Source organism: Gossypium hirsutum, chromosome A12 (assembly GCF_007990345.1).
Source record: "Gossypium hirsutum isolate 1008001.06 chromosome A12, Gossypium_hirsutum_v2.1, whole genome shotgun sequence".
NCBI classification, from domain to species: domain Eukaryota; kingdom Viridiplantae; phylum Streptophyta; class Magnoliopsida; order Malvales; family Malvaceae; genus Gossypium; species Gossypium hirsutum.
The window spans coordinates 80,926,384-80,944,236 of NC_053435.1; the positions used below are offsets into that span (position 1 = coordinate 80,926,384).

Sequence of the window (17,853 nt, forward strand, 5' to 3'; positions counted from 1 at the left end):
TTCTATTTTGCTTGCATGTTTTGGAGAATTTATTTATAGGCCCCCTTGGTCGGAGGTTAGCTAGGAAATCAATAGCAAGCACACAAGCCTTTGTGAACAATAAATTCATGATGTTTGTTTTTTTTTTTTTTAATTTCGATAAGTCAAACATAATAGAAAAATAGAGGGGGAAAACAAAGCAATAATTCATTAATATCATGAGATGGACGTGCCTCCCATTTCTTTTGAATCCAATGGCCTTTCAGGCCTAATTTGGGGGGTCTAATTGAAAACTTTTACAAAATGGTATAAAGCCTTATTATTTCTCTAAATTATTGAAAAAAAAAACATCTCATATCATGTAGATTTTCAGACCAAAGTTCACAATCTTACATTAAATCACATGCAGCTGACATCATGCTGTTCCACTCACTCATGCTTCTGCTCCTTTTTGGAATTTTCCTGTTTAAAGGGGTATAAACATATCCACCATGGGAATTTCCATAGATTCTTGATGCAGCTACAAATTGACCTTGGTTCATTAGGCATCACAGCAAAATCTCGAATCTCATTTTGCACTTCTTTCTGGAAAAAAAAAATCATGTTTCATGACTGTTTTTACCATCCATGAAAACTAATCCTTTAAGTCAATCACAGATCTTAAACCTAAATTTTAAGGGAGTGCTAGTAAACTTTTAAAAAACTGTATGAATTTAATGAGAATTATTTTTAAATTTTTTTTGAGCTTTTAAATTTTTGTGAAATTAAAGAGAATTTCTACAAAATTTGAGAGAGCTTAATACAAAATTTTCAAAAAAAAAAAAAGAATATAATGAGAATTTAAAAAAGAAATTAGAGGGCCTAATTAAATTTTTTTTTAATTTCAATGGATAATTGAAATATTTCAGAAATTTGAGAGAGGGGTAAGGCCCCCATAGACTATGATTATGGTCCACTTGTGTTTTTGAAGTTCATGATTATCCTTTCAAACAATATTGTTTTTAAAATTTAAACTTGAGTTCTTTTTTAAAAATGCAATGTGCTTTACAATTGCATATATGCATCCATCACTTAGTATAAATTTTAGAAAAATATAACTTTTGACTCTTGAACTTGGTACTAAAATCTACTTTGGTACCTGTACTTTTTTTTGAGGGGAGGTCCACTTTGGTTTTGAACTTAGCAACTAAATCTATTTTGATCCTTGAGCTTATATTCTATCAAAATTTAATGACATGACCACTATTACTAGAAAATGATCAAATGGAACAAAATGAGAATTGATCAACATAACAATTCAAACAAAAGGATTGGATTGATTAATTCAGAAATTGCTTGGAATTGATAAAAATTAAAAATTGAGACAAAATCAACAATTGAACGGGTTGAACTTTTAATATTTATTTTTTAATTGGTTTTAGATTTTTATGATTTTTTATTAATTATTTAACTATTGTTGGTATGAAAATCGACGATCGTACCAACCGAATTGGTTCAACTACTGATTAAGTTATTAAAACACTGAATATAATACTTTAAGACTGTACCAGATCATCACCTAAAAATTATATTATTTTTAAACTTTCAAGTGATAATATGACACAATCACAAAGTGTCATATCATCAAATTTTTATATTTTTCAAGTTTAACTTTGCTGCCGGTCCAAAAATTATATTACCCCATAAATTTAAGCTTTTTGGCAACCTAAATAAGATGCTAAACTATAAATAGAAATGGGAACTTGGGGTCTGAGCAAACTCACATTAGCAATGAATTTAAACCCAATCTTTATCTGTCCTTTATAGGTATCATCTTCAAGCACTACATTGTAAGGAGCTGGTCTCAATACTATAAATCCTTTGTCAGTTCCTTCAGTAATTATTCCACCAAGGTGAATTCTGAGAAAAAGTAAATAAATGAACTCATCTGGTTTGGTTATTTGTGGTAATTGTTAAATAGCTTTTAATGTCTCGAAAAAAGGAAAAAGTATCATGGAGGTTTTTGTATTAAGAGTTTGATTGTATTTAACTTTCTAGTAAAAAATAGACAAATTAGTCCCTATATGTTAAATTAAGGAGCAAGTCGGTCATCTATATTAAAAACTGTATTGTTAAAAACTGTCGTGGCTGACGGAATAATCAGATAATGACACATGATGTGTCACGTATACCTCATATTGATGTACATGGACCAATTTTTAATAGACAAAATGGATAGAATTTTTAACAGAAGAACCGGTTTACTTTTTAATCTAACATATGTGGACTAATTTGTCTATTTTTTTAGTAGAGGGGACAAAATGCAATGTGACTCCTAGCATAGGGGGCTTCATGGTACTTTTACCTCAAAAAAGATGATTGAATTACAGCAACAGTTTCACCATCTGCTAAGCATTATCAGATGATATTTTTTGTCCTTATATTACTTTCCCACCAGTATTATCTATATATTTCATGGCATATGAAAATTCTAGAGAATAAGTGCAAATTTAGGTATCAGGGCATTGAGAATGGAGGTAAAAGGCATATTAAGAAGAAAGAAAGGAAGTAAAATAGATTACCTGGTTTCACCAACAAATCCGTTGTTTTTGAAGAATTCCTTGTCCATGATCCTGAATTTTATATGAGTTAAGTTTTTCCATTCGGATAGCGGAAAATTGAACTTGAATTTCTCATTCCACAATACTTTCTTATGTTTTCCTGCATCATAAAACACAATTGTTATGTTTCAAGAGACCCCAAAAGAATAGAAATAGTAATTTACAGGTCATCAATAGACATGAAACCTGGTGATGTTTTGGTTCTGTATTCTTTAGTTCCACATTGTAATATAACATAGTATGCGGGTCTTCCTATAACCAAATGATCAAAACCAAATTAATAAAACGGGACATATCTATGATGCATAGCCAGGGACAAGAGATAGAGATACCGATAAGATTAGTGTGTCTAATGTCTTCAGCATTTACGATAAGAACTTCGAGGATTCCTTCTTTCATGAGTGAGATCAAACTGCAGATAAAACAAGAGCAAGCTTGGTTTCTGTGTTGGTGTTTCTGTAATTAAGAAAGGGAACAAGACTGCAAGAGAGTGATCAATATACAGGATTTATGATGTGATCAAGTTGGGAAAGTTAATGCAGTCTCAGTTCTATAAAGTTCATTTAATACAACATTTACTCCAACTTCAAAGTACCAATTGGAGTAACTTCTAGCCATAAATTCTACACTTCAAACTCCCAAGAAGAACCCAATGTTCATTTAATTCTAGCATTGGAAAATGTTTTGTATACTGAAAAAATGGAATAGTTTGATAGCGAGATCATCAATACTACTTTTATATCCAAGTAGGTCTTGCTTGGTCTCAACTATCAAGCTAGATCCAGGCTTACTTTAAAGAGTAAGGATCTTAGATTAGTTTTCATTTAGATGATAGTTTTTTTAAAGGAAAAATAAAGCTCTTAAACTAAAGCAGATTAGCTTGCTCAAGTGTTACCATATCCCCTAATTGGTGGCCTATATGCCATAGGTCAGGGGTTCAAACCCCACCAAGAGTGAAGACACTCACATTCCCTTGGTGGGTGGCCATGTGACCATGTATGGTCTGTTGCCTTGAGGCGCTCCTCTCCATGAACCGTACATGTCTCTCAATGGAGGTGGGAGACAAAACCCCGGCACGAGCTGGGGACAATACCTTATATCATTGGGGGCTCGGCCGGTTGCCTGGCAAAAATAATACTTGTTCTTACTTAAAGTCCCAAACTTAGCTCAAAATTCAGGAACATGGAACTTTATTTCAGTCCCAATTATGATATCAAAGCATAAAACGAAATGAGAAGGTACTTTTAGTAGCATACCAGAAAGACCCCAGACTCCATGAAAAAGACAAAACCCTCATAAAATTCATTTTCAGTATACCACAAAATGAATTGCATACAGGGAAAGGATACCAATTGGTTTGCCTACTGGCTACTGCTCAATTGATAGAATGTACAGAAGACAAGCTACTGAGGTATCCAACCTTTTCTTTCTAGGCATTCTCCACCAATCTTCTCATCCTCTCTACATCTTCCTCTCTACCTTCACTTGCATATAGGTCTGATAAAATTGTGTAATAGTTAGTGCTATTTTGTGGATCCAAGGTAGCAAGCTGTTCAACAACGAACTCTACATTCTCAATTGGCCCAGGCGTTAATCGACAACCAGCAAGAATAGCTCCCCAGATTCTTTTATCTGGCTCCATTGGCATTTTCTTCACAAAGTCTAGCGCTTGTTCAATATTACCCTGGCGACTGAGCAAATCCACCATGCATGCATAGTGTGCAAGCTTTGGAGTGACATTATACTTCTCTTTCATAGAATAAAACCAGTTCCAACCCTCGTATTCTAGCCCGCAATGACTACAAGCAGATAAAACAGAAAGAAAAATAATTTCATTTGGCTTTATCCCGCAATCTAACATATTTGAGAATGTCTCAAGAGCCTCAATTCCATAACCATTTAATCCATATCCATTAATCAATGAACTCCAACAAATGAGATCTTTGATAGGAACTTCATCAAAAAGAGCCATTCCTTGCTTGACCCTTCCTGATCTGCAGTAGAAATCTATCAAGGCTGATGATAAATAAACATTCCTCAAGTAACCAACTTTTTCTATGAAAGCATGGATGCTATCTCCAAGTTCATGAGATACTTCTTGAGATGCCATCAAAGAACACATTTGCAGTAGACTAATTAAACTGAATTCATTAGGTTTCGCGTTCATATGTAACATCTGTGTAAATGTATCCACGGCATTAAAAGGTAACTTGCTTTGGGTGTAAGCTGAGATCATTGCATTCCATGCAATGACATCTTTATTGCCAATGTGATCAAATACATTCCTAGCTGAACAAACCATTCCAAACTTAGTATACATCTGCAAAAGAGCAGTTGCAACGGAAACAAAAGCCAAGAACCCGTTTTTCAATATATAGCAATGAAATGCAGATCCAAGTTTATTCTCTCCAGATTGTAACACAGCCATAATCATATCCCGGACAACAAATTCATCCGGGGCAAAAAAAGACAACAGCTGCATCTTCGAGAAGATATTAGTTGCTTCTATCCCACATTCATTCTCGACGTAACCGCGAATCACAGTCCTCCAAGAAACCAAGTCCTTCTCCAACATCCCATCAAAAACACGAATCCCTGACTCGAGATTCCTACATTTTGCATACATATCAACCAATGAATTCTGAACACTAATAACATGAGAAAACATTCTTTTTATAATAAAACCGTGTATTTCTCTACCTAACCGTAGAGCGCCAAGATTAGCACAAGAAGGCAAAATGCTGACAATACTAACATGATTAACTTTCAACCCAATAAATTGCATTCTTCTAAACAACTCAAGAGCCTCCAGATAATCCTTATTCTTAACACAAGCAGAAACCACAGCATTCATAAAACAACATCTTTATCAGGTATTTGATGAAACAAACTCCAACAAGTTCCCATACCATAAACGGAATAAGACCCGATAAGAGCAGTTAAAACGGCGGGCTCTGATATAAACCCCATTTTGACCACCAACCCATGAACCATCATTACCAAAACATCCCAATGTAGAGCATCTAAGGCTTTTATTAAGCTTAAAATTGTAACATAGTTAGGCCTTTGATTACTCTTCAACAATAGCATTCTCTTGAATAAGCAAATGGCTTCCTCTGGCTGCCCTTGTTTTACCAATTTGGATAACTTGGATGTCCATGATACCAATACATGATCATTTTCAGCACTGGGCTCAACAGTGTCATCGTGGCTTGAATTCCTATGGAATAAAGTAGCAGAGATTTTCGTCGGCGAGCTTTTAATTCTTTGGGTAATTTCTGCAAACAGCTTCTGTGCATTGCGAGATTGAGAAAACATACATCCAAATGTGTTAAAACGATTAAACGATTTCGCTTTATGGCCCAAACAAGAGAAGAACTTGTACTAAAATTAGGAAGCCCACGAGACCTATGGCCTGTCATTGACTTCCTTATTCTCTTGCTTTGCTCCTCATGAGTTACGATTTACGAATACAGGCGTTCATGGCAGGACTGGGTCGAGATCCGATTTCAAAAAGTTTCTAGGCTTCATCTTAAGTTCGTTTTGCTCAGGCCTATTTAAATAGTTCAGTTTACTATTTAAAATTTGATAATTTTTATTTTTATTTAAACAGTAAATTTAATTGAGTCGAGCCAGATTGAAATTGAAAAATATAAATTTAAGTTGGATTTAAGCCCAGCCCATAAATACCTCTCAAATTTATTAGAAAGTGTAACCTTTTCTTTTTTTTTTAATATTAATATTATTATAAGTTCTTATCGTATCTATTTTTTTAATATAATGCCTAGAACTACTCATAGCCTCTCTCCAATTCTTAAATAGGAAGATAATACATTTTAGCGCACTCGAATCCACGTCCTTCTACACTGGAAATAATGTCGATGCCAATTGAGTTAAGATTTAATCGGCTACTAGAAAGTGTAACCTTTGAATAGGGGAAAGCAATCAATTTTTCGATCAATTATAAATTTATTTGACTATTTGATTGGAGAATTGATTTTATTAACCCATCTTACTATATTATCTACGGTCCCTACCAATTAAAAATAAAAATACTATATTTTTTTCCACATCATCCATGATTACTCCTTACCAACTGTACAAATAATGTGGAAAAAAAGATAATGTATTTATTTTTAATTAGTAAGAATCATGATTGATGTGATAAGAATAGTTTATAAAATAATATACGTCTTAATCCGCCAAACCAATTTCATTTATGATTGGGAAGTTAGTCGGGTTAATTAACCAACTTCTATTTATTATTTTTGACTAATTAAATTAATTATAAATAAAAAATAATTAAAATGGAATTAATTTGTATTGATAAAAATTAGATAATTATTATTATCATAATTAAATTATGAGATTGATCAATTAAATCGATTTTTTTTAATTTTTGGTATAATAATAAATTTAGTCTTCAACATTTATATTTGTTGTTAATTTGACCATTATTCTATTTTTTAGTTAAATTTAGCCATTAATCTTTCAAAAAGAGTCAAATAACTTTTCTTTAATGTAAATGCTTATTAAAATATTATTTTTTAAACAATTTTGGCCGTGTGGCAGTCTACATATACTTTATGCTGACATAATATAATTTATCTTGTATGTTATACCAATAAATAATTTGAAATTATAAAAAAAATTCAAAAAAAAAACATAAATTACATGCATTTTGTTATGCAATCTGTCATGTTTAAAAATGCAATGTTATAGTTAGTATTTTTTTTTAAAAGATATCAAATCAACTGTTTTTGAAATGTTGATGGTTAAATTCGACTATTTTTAAAAGTTTGAGCCAATTTTAACTAAAATAATAATAATAATAATGGTCAAATTGACAAAAATGTAAAGTTAATGGCAAATTTTGTCAATGAGCCTTAAATTTTTAACCCAACCGAGTTATTGTTCTCTCTTGAATATTGACATCGATTTGGGCTGACATATAGGCCCAATTGAAACTTGGGTTGCCTTGCTTAGGCCTATCCCTAACTGCCCGTATAAGGTCCTTTTCTCTATAATCACGTTATCTAAATGGTCTAATTTCATTTCATCTCTCTATTTTATGAAAATTGATATATTAGTCCTTATACTTTAATTTGTCAGAATCTAGTCTTTATACTTTATTGTTGGTAAACAAATATGTTAACTTTAATTTTCAATTGTTTTGATATAACAAATCTAGTTATAAAATCTCTTAATCAAATTTGCATAAATCATTTAAATCTTATCCAAATATATTTTCAAGTATTACAATTTAAAAAAAAAAATTTAAATGAATTAAACTTTCTACAACAGTTTTTGAAAACCCTCAAGTCCTTTAAAATGTTTTTAAGCCACATTTTTTAAGGTTTTCAATCTTGTCTTGAGATACAAGCATGTTTTTCTGAAGATAGACCAACATCGAAGCTAAAGTATGCTTCAGGTGAGTCTTGTCTCGAGACATGTGGTCAATTGTCTCAAGACATGCCTATTGTGTCTCGAGTCCTTAGGCTCCAATGATCATGTTTGTTGTTCCTATCTCGAGACAAGGTTTATATGTATTGTCTCAAGACATGTTGTTCCGGGTTACATTAAATGCAAGAAATAAAATTCTTTTGACGGCTCCAAACGTCCAAAAATTTGTTAGATGGTATATATTCAAGTCAAGAGCACTTGAAAACATAAGTAAAGAACATCCAAATATTGAAATCAAAAGAAAAGCCTCGAATTTTTTTTCTTCATTTTCTCTTTTACATATCTCTTTAAGTGCTTATTGTTAAATCTATTTATCATTCTCATTTCAATTCTTTAAGAGAGTTTAACGCTTGTAAACACACACCTTTGCGAGGTCTCCATTGTTTACATTTTTTCTTTGTACTTGCTAAAAGATACTTAAGGTTGTTGAGGTATAAAACCTTAAGTAATTTGTCAAGGGTTATAGTTGCATTTTGTAAAAGCTAGAGGATTCTAATTTAGTCACAGAAAGTAAGGGGACCTTAGCTTTTTGTAAAAGATAAGAATTGTAAAAGTTATACCTTTTGTAGCAAAAGGGTACCCCTTTTTGTACCATTGAATCCACAAGTGCCGGTGGAGGACCAAGAGATTACCAATCCTGTACATTTGTAACAATAACAATGGTGTTGTCGAAATTTGCTTGAACATGAAAAACTCTTTTTGGTATTCTATGTGCACTTTTTCATGCACTACTGTGCCTGTTCCTACGTGAACTAACTTTTGGTATATGTTTTGCCATATTTTATCATTTCATAAAGATAATTTAGAGATGAAAGTTAAGAATTCAAGTATAGTGAACTGGTAATTCATCGGTTGAGGTTTATCAAAGTAGTGGAGATAAACAACTGTGGTCGAACCACTATAGATCAAAGTATCCAAGTTATTCTCTCCTTTTTTTCTTTTTAATTTTGAAATAAATTATAAGAATTTTAAAATATCAATTCACCCCTTCTAGATATTTTCGGGCCTAACAAAATAAAATTAATTACTGATTTTTGTTAATTCATTGTCGTTTTTTTATTATTTATAATTCATTGCATGTAAATTATGAAATTGTTTATTTCTAGGTCGAGAATTTAATGATAACATTTGACAGTATTTTGATAAACTACGAGGATATATAAAATAAAGGGACTAACTTATCTTTTTGGGTAAATTATATTAGTAGTCACTTAATTATGGTATTTTTTATCATTTAACTATTAAAAAGTATAAAATGACCACCTAATTATTAGTAATTTTATTTTTTATCACCAAACTATTAGAAGTTACAAAATGGTCACTCAACTATTCAATTTTGTATTTTTTTGTGTTTCCATTTTTTTACGTTATTTAGCTAGTGATAAAAAAAAGATAAAATTAAATAGTTGGGTGATCATTTTGTAACTTTTCACAGTTGGGTGGCTATTTTGTAACTTTTCATAGTTTGGTGATAAAAAAAAAACCATAGTGGGTTACCTCTAAAGTAGTTTACCTTTTTTTTAAAAAGGGACTAACATATTAGTTTTAACAAAGTAGAGGGATGCAATTCATAATTAGACCTATCTAAACCCACTCCAAAAGTAATCTTTTAATTCGGAAAACAAAATTTTCCATTTAATAGAAATCGGAAATAAAATTGCTGGTTTCAGACACTTCCTAAATCCCTTTTTCGTCGATTTCCCTCATTTCCAGTTATTCAAGCTCTTAACCTGATCCGATAATCCCAGGTCAGCATTTTCTCTCTATTTCCCCCCTTAATTTTTATATATTTTTCTTATATATTCATCTATTTTATCATTACCTAATTTTTTTTTCATTCAAATGTTTATTTGCAGCGATTTTCTATCTCCATTTTTGGAGATTTATGTTCAGTTTTCTTAAGCCTGTTTTTTTTATTATATGATTAGCTTAGAAAATTTGGTAGATTTATATTTAATGAGTGATTGATCTCGATTTTTGATGTTGACATGTATATTTTCCGTTAAAGTTTGGAGAAGAAATTATTATTTTCTTTTATTTTTCTGTTAATATCTGGCTCCTTGATTTTTTAAGGTCCATCACAATGTGAATTCTAGCTCTAATTTTTGAATACTTTTTCACAAATCGAAATCTAGAAACAATTTTTTGATTGGGGTTTAAAATAGGATTTTGACTTGGATGACAGTTTGTGATTTACTTTTGAATTTACAGGAGTCATTGTATTTATCTATATGGTTATCTGATTGCAATTTAGGAAATTTATGCTGTAAAATTGTCATTAAACTCTATTTTATTAATTACAGATTGTGATGCAAGAGGTTTCTATTGAAATAGAGAATCCGGAAGGTGGATCAGAAGGTATCAGTCGAATGAGACAACCGCAAGAGCCACTGATACGTGGACTTCCCGATGATATCGCGCTTTTATGCTAGGCTAGAGTCCCTCGAGAATATCATACTGTCCTGAAGTTTGTTTCTAGGAGATGGAGGGATTTGGTGCATGGAGAAGGGTTGCATGCTCATCGTAAAAAGCATAATTTATATGAAACTTGGATTTATGCTTTATGTCGAGACAAGTTTGAGCAGGTTTGCTGTTATGTATTGGATCCCAATTCTTCGAGAAGATCTTGGAAGCAAATGCGGGAGCTTCCGTCTCGCAGCTTGCTGAGAAAAGGTGTAGGTTTTGAAGTGTTGGGGAAGAGACTTTACTTGATGGGTGGCTGCCGATGGTCTGAAGATGCTACTGATGAGACCTACTGTTACGATGCTTCGAAAAACTCTTGGACTGAAGCTAATCCCTTATCAACTGCAAGGTAATATACTTTCTTCTCTTCTTCTTGACGATGTTAAGATTGCATAGTAGTTTAAGTAAAAATGAATTGCAAATACTTATGAGTGTATATATATATGGCATTGTTACGTGTTATAATGGAGGTTGCAAGGTAGGATAAGCAAAGATGAATTGCAAATACTTACGTGTCTATATATATGGCATTGTTATGTGTTATAACAGAAGATGTTAAGGGGTCACGGTAGTTTAAGCAAAGACGAATTGCAAGTACTTATGTGTATATATATGTATGGCATTGTTACTGATAAAATGGTAGTGTGTGCTTTCTCTGTTTTTGCTTGCTTGTTAAAGAGGATACTTTATGTGTTTTTATGTGCTCAGATGCTACTTTGCGTGTGAAGTCCTCGGCCAGAAAATATATGCAATTGGTGGATTGGGTTTAAACTCAAGTGTTCCACATTCTTGGGACACGTATGATCCTTGCACAAACAATTGGACTTCTCACTCAGACGGAAACATTGTTCCCGAAATCGAAGATTCTTTCGTATTGGGTGAGAAAATCTATATCCGCTGTGGCCGATCTGCTGTAACCTCTCAAGTTTATGCAGTAGTTTATGAACCATCAAGTGGAACTTGGCAACATGCAGATGCTGACATGGTATCAGGCTGGCAAGGGCCTGCAGTTGTAGTAGATGAGACACTTTACGTGTTGGATGAGAGTTCTGGAACAAGGTTAATGATGTGGGAAAAAGATCTTCGGGAGTGGGTGGCTATAGGGAGGCTTTCACCCTTACTTACAAGACCGCCCTGTAAACTTGTTGCCGTCGGGAAAAGCATCTATGTGATAGGGAAGGGGCGTAGGACGGTAGTCGTCGATGTTAGCAATGCAGGAAATGGTGGAGGAATGATGGTGAGTTCTTCCATACCTAAACTGACTTCAAATGACGAGATAATTAATTGTAAATGTTTGTCCATCTGAATTTTACGGGCTTCGATTCATCGAAAGCTTATGTTTCTGCAAATATTAAACAAATCTCTGATCTCAGAAATGAAAGAACATCACTTCTGTAAGTTACATGTATTAATTCTATACAATACATTTTAGTTTTCTTCCAGTACAGTGGAAACAATCATAGCTGAAATATTGGTGAAAGTACCTGAGAGGTCCCTCTATTATAGGGATTTGATCAAATTAGTCCCTCTACTGTTAAATAGATCAATATAGTACCTGTACTATTAAAAAGAATTAAATAAGGCCAAAATGGAATAGAGTCAATATTTACTGGTTAAAAAATGATCATATATTGTATAGCAGAGTTAATATTTTTAAAGTTTTTATCGTTCTAGGCATCAAAGCGAAATTTTAATTCTTTAGACATGATTTGTTTGGACATATTTGGTTTGGTTGGCTGATTCTTTACTTATGTTTTGTAGTATAAATTACAGTTAAACAACTAAATAAATAAAAAATATATTAGAAGTAATTGTGGTTATTATCTCGTGTAATCCTCTAAAATTTCGACTTTTTGGAAGAATCTGAGCAATGCGCAAAGAGTGCTTTAATTACACTCAATTTAAAAACCCGTTAAATGATTAACTAAATATGTTAGCATTTTAATCGAAATAGTTAGCATTAGAAAATCATTTATTTAAATTAGCTAACAATATTATAGAAGTAATAAATCATAATAGAGGGACTAAAACCACAATTGGACCATGTATAAATCCTAAAGCCTACGGCCTTACCCATCATTGTGAAAGAGTAGTCTTAAGCTGATTTGGACCAGTGGATCTGTCCTAGACTTGTCTGAGCCGGGTGGCCCGATCTGCTTGGCCTGAGTTTGGAGGAAGATTCTTTTTAATTGATTCAGTTTGATTTTAAAATTTTTTATTTAAATTTAATTATATAAATATTAAAATAAAATTATACGTCATATTATTCTTAAATTATAAAATGAGGTTTTTTAGTAGATCGAGTTGGGCCTTGGCCCAAACATAGATTTTTTAAAAAAATTAAACTTCTGCTTGAACTGTTCATAAACACCTCTAATTTGTTCTGTAAAATCTTCTCTATCTTTTTTTTTACATCCGATTCCAGATTATCAAGCTCTTTTCGAGTTTGATCTCTAATTTAATTTGTGGATTGTCAACAAGAATTTATATGGGTTTTCACCTGTTATTGATTTTAATTTTCGAAAGATATGGTTATACTTAGTCCAATAATTGAATGACTAATAAATAACAAGTTAATAATTTCTATCCTCTCAATAGTACCTCAATTCCGGTATTGAATTTTTAAAGTGATACCTTTACTATTAATTTTTAACTTATTTTACTCAAACAATTTATAGGACATCCAATAGAAATCTGCTAGATGTCATGTCCTTATTGGTTCCTACTATTTTCTTGGTAATTTAAGATACATTTGATAGTTTAGATAATGTTTCTAAGAAAAATCTTCTAAGGACCAAATTGTAAATTGGAGTGAAGTTTAGAGACCAATTTACTAAGATAACCTATTTTCGAATCCCCCGCCAGAATTTAAAAAAAAAAAACCAGTTTGGAAAACGTTCTATTGCTGTTTTGCTTAGCCATAATAAGGAGGAAAATTGCCCAAAGACCAAAATCAAACTTATTTCAATTTTCTCAGTACCCAAACAGTAAACTTTCACAAAAATTCTTCTGCCAACCCCTGCATTGAAACTTGAAACGCTTCTTCTATGTCAAGTTCAATGTGCAGGGCGAACAATCCGAGGCGGTAAATTCTCAATTCTCATAGTAAAAAACCCGATACAAAAGAGACAAAAAAAAATTGGGTAATAACTTCGTCAACTCCGAAACAATCGACGATGATGAAACCATTTGTATTGTCTCCTATTACAACTACGATATTAACTGTCACTGTGTCGATTTTAAGCCTTTTTAATTCAAGCTTTTGTTTTTGTATTTTTAAGTTTTCAAAATCGGTTTCGCGATCAAAATGGAAGATTTCGGGCCGTCTCATTCTTCTTCAACGGTAAATTCGATTCCTTTTCGAGATTATGTAATGACTCAAAGTGAAAATTTTGTTTATTTATGAAGTAAATTGATGGGTATTGTGTTTTTGGAACAGACTCAAAGTGAAAATTTTGTTTATTTATGAAGTAAATTGATGGGTATTGTGTTTTTGGAACAGAAGCTGGTGGGGCAGAAAGTTGATTCAGGGGGTCTTTATAGACTACTTCAATGTGCAAGTAAAGGGGATACAACTGGCGTAATACAAGAATTAGATAAAGGTGTGGAGCCTAATGGAGCTGATTATGATAGGAGAACTGCTCTTCATTTAGCTTCTTGTGAAGGTTGGATTGAAGTTGTTGATTTGCTTCTTGAGAAAGGTGCTGATGTGAATTCTTTAGATCGTTGGGGCCGAACTGTAAGTTTCAAATTTCATGTTATTTTATCTAGTATGAACATTTTTTGGGGGCTTATGATTAATTTATGGGTGTTGAGCTGTTGATACAAGGTTGGGGTTAAAGGCAGTTTACGATGGTTCGACAAATGGGTAGAGATTTGTAATGGTTATGAGTGATTGGAATTTGAGTTTTTTGAGGGTTGGAGTTGGAGAGGAAAAAGAAAAATAGTTGGAGTTCGAATGGAATTTGGTCCTTGTAGGTCTTAAAAGGGTGTCTCTGTTGATTCACCCCCGAATGCCACATGTCATATCTGTATTAGTTTCGTACTCCCTGCAACCTACCTAATCTATTGATCTCCTGTTCTCGTAAGTATTATAATAGATAAATGTGATGTACAGGTGGCAAGTATTCTGTCCGTGTTCAGTGTGGTCGGAATTTGGGTTCTTTGGAGGGTTGGAGTTTGAAAGGAGGAAGAAAAATAGCTGAGAGTGTGAATGTAGAGATAGAGGGAATGTGTCTTTGTTCCTTGGTCCTTGTGGGTCTCAAAAGAGGTGTCTTTGTTCATTCACCCCCAAACATCACCTCTCATCTCTGTATTAGTTTCATACTACCTAGAACCCAACTGATCTATTGATGTTTTGTCCTCGCGGGTATGGTAATGGATAAATGTAATGTACAAGTGACAAGAATTTTGTCCATATCAAGAGTGTGGTCTCTATGTCATGTGCTAGTGAGATCATGGGCTCAAGGTTAAGAACTTGCATGAATCTTGGCCTCACAGGTGTCCTTAGCTCACAAAGTGATTCTTAGTCTAGGGTATTTTCCCGTGCTATTGGTAGGGCACGGAGTGAACTCGCAAGATGTAGGTATAACAATGGGAAAATGAATCTGATGTGAGTAATTTTTTTTTGTAGCCATTGTCTGACGCACATAGCTTTCGACACCACGAGGTTTGCAAGATACTTGAAGCTCGAGGGGGAATCGATCCGGTATTTTGTTAATATGTTGTTGTTATTGTTAAGCTTATAAAGTTTATATTTTTAGTTCCAAGAATGCCAAATTTTCTGAATTGTCTGCCTTGTTCTTGACAAATTGTCCATGAGAAACAAATACATATTCACATCTTTGCATGACAGCATCTGTATGTATCATTTCCTTGCAATAGGTAGGAATGGACTCTCAAGTTCCGTGCTTCGAAATCGATCACAGTGAGGTTGACATGGATGAAGCAACCCGTATCGGAGAGGTAAGTTCTTCGGTTTTTAAGTTCCCTGATGGCATTTGATATGATCTCCTCACCTTGCTTTAGGGCATATGGGCCTCAATTTCTTTTTATGGTATTTCACCCAATGCTTAAGTTGTTTAGTATACCAGGGTGCATATGGTGAAGTTTTTTTGGTAAACTGGCGTGGCACCGAAGTTGCAGCCAAGACAATTCGTTCCACGATCGCATCGAATCCTAAAGCAAAGTAAATTTCATATTTCTATCATTTATATCAAGCTTCGTTGACATAGGTTACAAGATCGATAAAGCTTGAATTAGGCTAATTCTAGCTTGAGAATCATAGTGAGGTTTTTCCTCTTTGCTGTTGAATGTTTTAACAGAAATACCTTTCTCAAGGAATTGGCTTTATGGCAACAGTTGCGCCACCCTAATATAGTGCAGTTCCTCGGTGTTCTAAAGCATTCCGATCGTTTGATCTTCCTCACCGAGTATCTTCGGAATGTGAGTCTTGCCTCATTATATTAGGACTTAACTTTCATATGATTGTCTTGTGCTTATTTTTATTTAAATTGTGTGTTGGAGTTAGGGAAGTTTGTATGATATATTGAAAAAGAAGGGAAGACTCGACACGAAAACAGCCATCTCTTATGCTCTAGATATTGCAAGGTACATATGACTGCCACTTTTCCGTTCATGCACATGATAGTCCGTTTCATTCCAATTTATCGGATGTTTACTAGAGTTGGAGCACTTACTGAGCCCTGCAATGAGCTGATATCGTTTTAACCTTGCAGAGGCATGAACTATCTTCACCAGCATAAGCCACATGCTATTATACACCGGGATTTAACACCAAGGTATTGGAAACTAGATCTTCCAGCTGATGCCCGAGTCAAATCTCCGTCACTCGGTTGGTCATCTATGGTCAAATTCTGATACCTTTATGTTGGTCCTGCAGAAACGTATTACAAGACGAGGCCGGTCGCCTTAAGGTCACTGATTTCGGTTTAAGCAAAATTGCACAAGAAAAGGATTCCTATGGTTACAAAATGACTGGTGGAACTGGTTCATGTAAAAAATTACTTCCTTTCGAATAATTAAAACATTTATAAATTATAATTTTTTTTTGACTTTGATGCTCTTTCGAGATTTGCCAGATCGTTATATGGCACCCGAAGTTTACCGTCGAGAATCCTACGGAAAGAGCGTTGATGTCTTCTCCTTTGCTTTAATACTGCACGAGGTAACTTGTGTTGCAAGCAAGGATTGTTTATAACTTTGTTGGTATTCCATCTGGCCTTGCTTTATATTTTCATACAGATGTTCCAAGGTGGACCGTCGAATAGGGCAGAAACAGCCGAGCAAATCGCAGACAAAAGGGCATATGAAGATTCGAGGCCACCGCTCTCTTCATTTTTATACCCCGAACCAATCAAAATGTGAGTTTTTCTTGGTTCATAAACCAAATTGAAATCAATTCAGTCTTATGGTTTATGTTATTGTTGTTGCCGTTGTCGTCTGAATTCAGGCTTCTTAAAGAATGTTGGCATAAGAACCCGGATTGTCGACCAACATTCGAAGAGATAATATTACAGCTTGAGGTAATCGAACAGGATTTTCAAAATGAGAAAGCAATGAAAGCCTGTTGTAGCTGTGTTGTCCTATGAAATTATATAATTTCATCATTAGCAGCCATATGAGAGTTTTTTTTTTTTTTTTTACTATAATCAATGTATGTCTGGTACTACCTTGTTTTTTTAAACTGTGTTCTGTCATGTAGAACCTGTATTGATTTTCTACACAGCAAAAAAACAATGTAGACAAAGAATGTTGTATCATCATCCCTTTGATGTTTGTGTATAAAAGAACCTTAATGGGGAAATCTCTTACATCAAACGAAGAGCTGTGGTTCATATCTCAAAGGTATTATTTATTTTGATTCGAAAGTTTCACAATTTAACTGGTATATATTTAGTTAACTTTATTACGCACAATAGAGGTCCTTAAATTAGAAGTAGGATTGTATTTTCTTTACTTTATTAAAAAAATAAAAAAATTAGTCATTGTAAGTTAAATTAGCAAACAAACCAATCTTTCTATACAAAATTTATCAATTTCTATTATTAAAAATTGATTTCTGTACGTCAACATAAAGTATGCGTGGCGTTTCTAATGGTAGAATTGGATGAAAATTTTAAATGAAACGATTAGTTTACTCTTTGAATTAACATACAAAGGTTAAAATAAATAATATTTATTTTTAATAAAAAGGACAAAATACAATCTAAACCCTAATACAAATTCTAATAGAAATGTTTTCTTAGCCCTTTTACTGTATACTTATAGTCTTGATTGATAAGAAATTCAAAAATTCATCGCTCTTCAAATTAAAAGAGAACTAAGT

At 33.3% G+C, this 17,853-nt stretch overlaps 4 protein-coding genes across 6 annotated transcripts; 2 read left to right on the forward strand and 2 right to left on the reverse strand.

Annotated features, from left to right (window-relative positions):
• Positions 1 to 163: 163 nt before the first annotated feature.
• Positions 164 to 5,152, reverse strand: LOC107923542 (elicitor-responsive protein 3). Of its 2 annotated transcripts, none has more exons than XM_016853737.2 (6): positions 4,000 to 5,152; positions 2,912 to 2,991; positions 2,766 to 2,831; positions 2,541 to 2,679; positions 1,743 to 1,878; positions 164 to 564 (listed from the first exon to the last, which is right to left on the reverse strand). In XM_016853737.2, exons 1-6 carry the CDS (start codon positions 4,014 to 4,016, stop codon positions 409 to 411), a joined length of 594 nt encoding a protein of 197 aa, XP_016709226.1. In that variant the 5' UTR covers positions 4,017 to 5,152; the 3' UTR covers positions 164 to 408. The 2 variants fall into 2 exon arrangements, with proteins under 2 accessions (XP_016709226.1, XP_040938738.1); XM_041082804.1 differs by having other exon boundaries at positions 2,912 to 3,021; positions 3,929 to 5,152.
• On the reverse strand, positions 4,041 to 5,897 carry LOC107919463 (pentatricopeptide repeat-containing protein At4g21065). The gene is made up of 4 exons (XM_041084178.1): positions 5,496 to 5,897; positions 5,285 to 5,403; positions 4,150 to 5,188; positions 4,041 to 4,058 (listed from the first exon to the last, which is right to left on the reverse strand). Exons 1-4 carry the CDS (start codon positions 5,895 to 5,897, stop codon positions 4,041 to 4,043), a joined length of 1,578 nt encoding a protein of 525 aa, XP_040940112.1.
• A 4,449-nt stretch (positions 5,898 to 10,346) lies between these two features.
• On the forward strand, positions 10,347 to 11,947 carry LOC107923534 (F-box/kelch-repeat protein SKIP4). Its single transcript, XM_016853731.2, is given in 2 exon segments — positions 10,347 to 10,854; positions 11,214 to 11,947. Coding segments are annotated over 2 exon segments (1,101 nt in total). The 5' UTR covers positions 10,347 to 10,351; the 3' UTR covers positions 11,812 to 11,947.
• A 1,480-nt stretch (positions 11,948 to 13,427) lies between these two features.
• LOC107923516 (integrin-linked protein kinase 1) lies at positions 13,428 to 17,364 on the forward strand. 2 transcript variants are annotated; one of them, XM_041082805.1, is made up of 13 exons: positions 13,428 to 13,696; positions 13,787 to 13,848; positions 14,008 to 14,244; positions 15,139 to 15,213; positions 15,390 to 15,470; positions 15,599 to 15,693; positions 15,830 to 15,950; positions 16,036 to 16,115; positions 16,244 to 16,306; positions 16,408 to 16,520; positions 16,607 to 16,692; positions 16,770 to 16,888; positions 16,978 to 17,364. In XM_041082805.1, exons 2-13 carry the CDS (start codon positions 13,813 to 13,815, stop codon positions 17,114 to 17,116), a joined length of 1,245 nt encoding a protein of 414 aa, XP_040938739.1. In that variant the 5' UTR covers positions 13,428 to 13,696; positions 13,787 to 13,812; the 3' UTR covers positions 17,117 to 17,364. The 2 variants fall into 2 exon arrangements, with proteins under 2 accessions (XP_040938739.1, XP_016709205.1); XM_016853716.2 differs by having other exon boundaries at positions 13,428 to 13,648.
• The last annotated feature ends 489 nt before the right edge of the window (positions 17,365 to 17,853 follow it).

Bases quoted from the DNA above. Each gene is read 5' to 3' on its own strand.
- LOC107919463 (XM_041084178.1), bottom strand. From the start codon at position 5,897: ATGTTTTCTCAATCTCGCAATGCACAGAAGCTGTTTGCAGAAATTACC. The intron at 5,404-5,495 runs GTTTATGGTATG...GCTTGTGTTAAG, and splicing joins CTCTTATCGGGTCTTATTCC to AATAAGGATTATCTGGAGGC. The intron at 5,189-5,284 runs GTTAGGTAGAGA...TGCAAAATGTAG, and splicing joins GCTAATCTTGGCGCTCTACG to GAATCTCGAGTCAGGGATTC.
- LOC107923516 (XM_041082805.1), top strand. From the start codon at position 13,813: ATGGAAGATTTCGGGCCGTCTCATTCTTCTTCAACG. The intron at 13,849-14,007 runs GTAAATTCGATT...TTTTTGGAACAG, and splicing joins CGTCTCATTCTTCTTCAACG to AAGCTGGTGGGGCAGAAAGT. The intron at 15,214-15,389 runs GTATTTTGTTAA...TCCTTGCAATAG, and splicing joins CTCGAGGGGGAATCGATCCG to GTAGGAATGGACTCTCAAGT.
- LOC107923542 (XM_016853737.2), bottom strand. The intron at 2,680-2,765 runs GTTTCATGTCTA...TTTATGATGCAG, and splicing joins CAGAACCAAAACATCACCAG to GAAAACATAAGAAAGTATTG. The intron at 565-1,742 runs GTGAGTTTGCTC...TTTTTTTTCCAG, and splicing joins GGTTTAAATTCATTGCTAAT to AAAGAAGTGCAAAATGAGAT.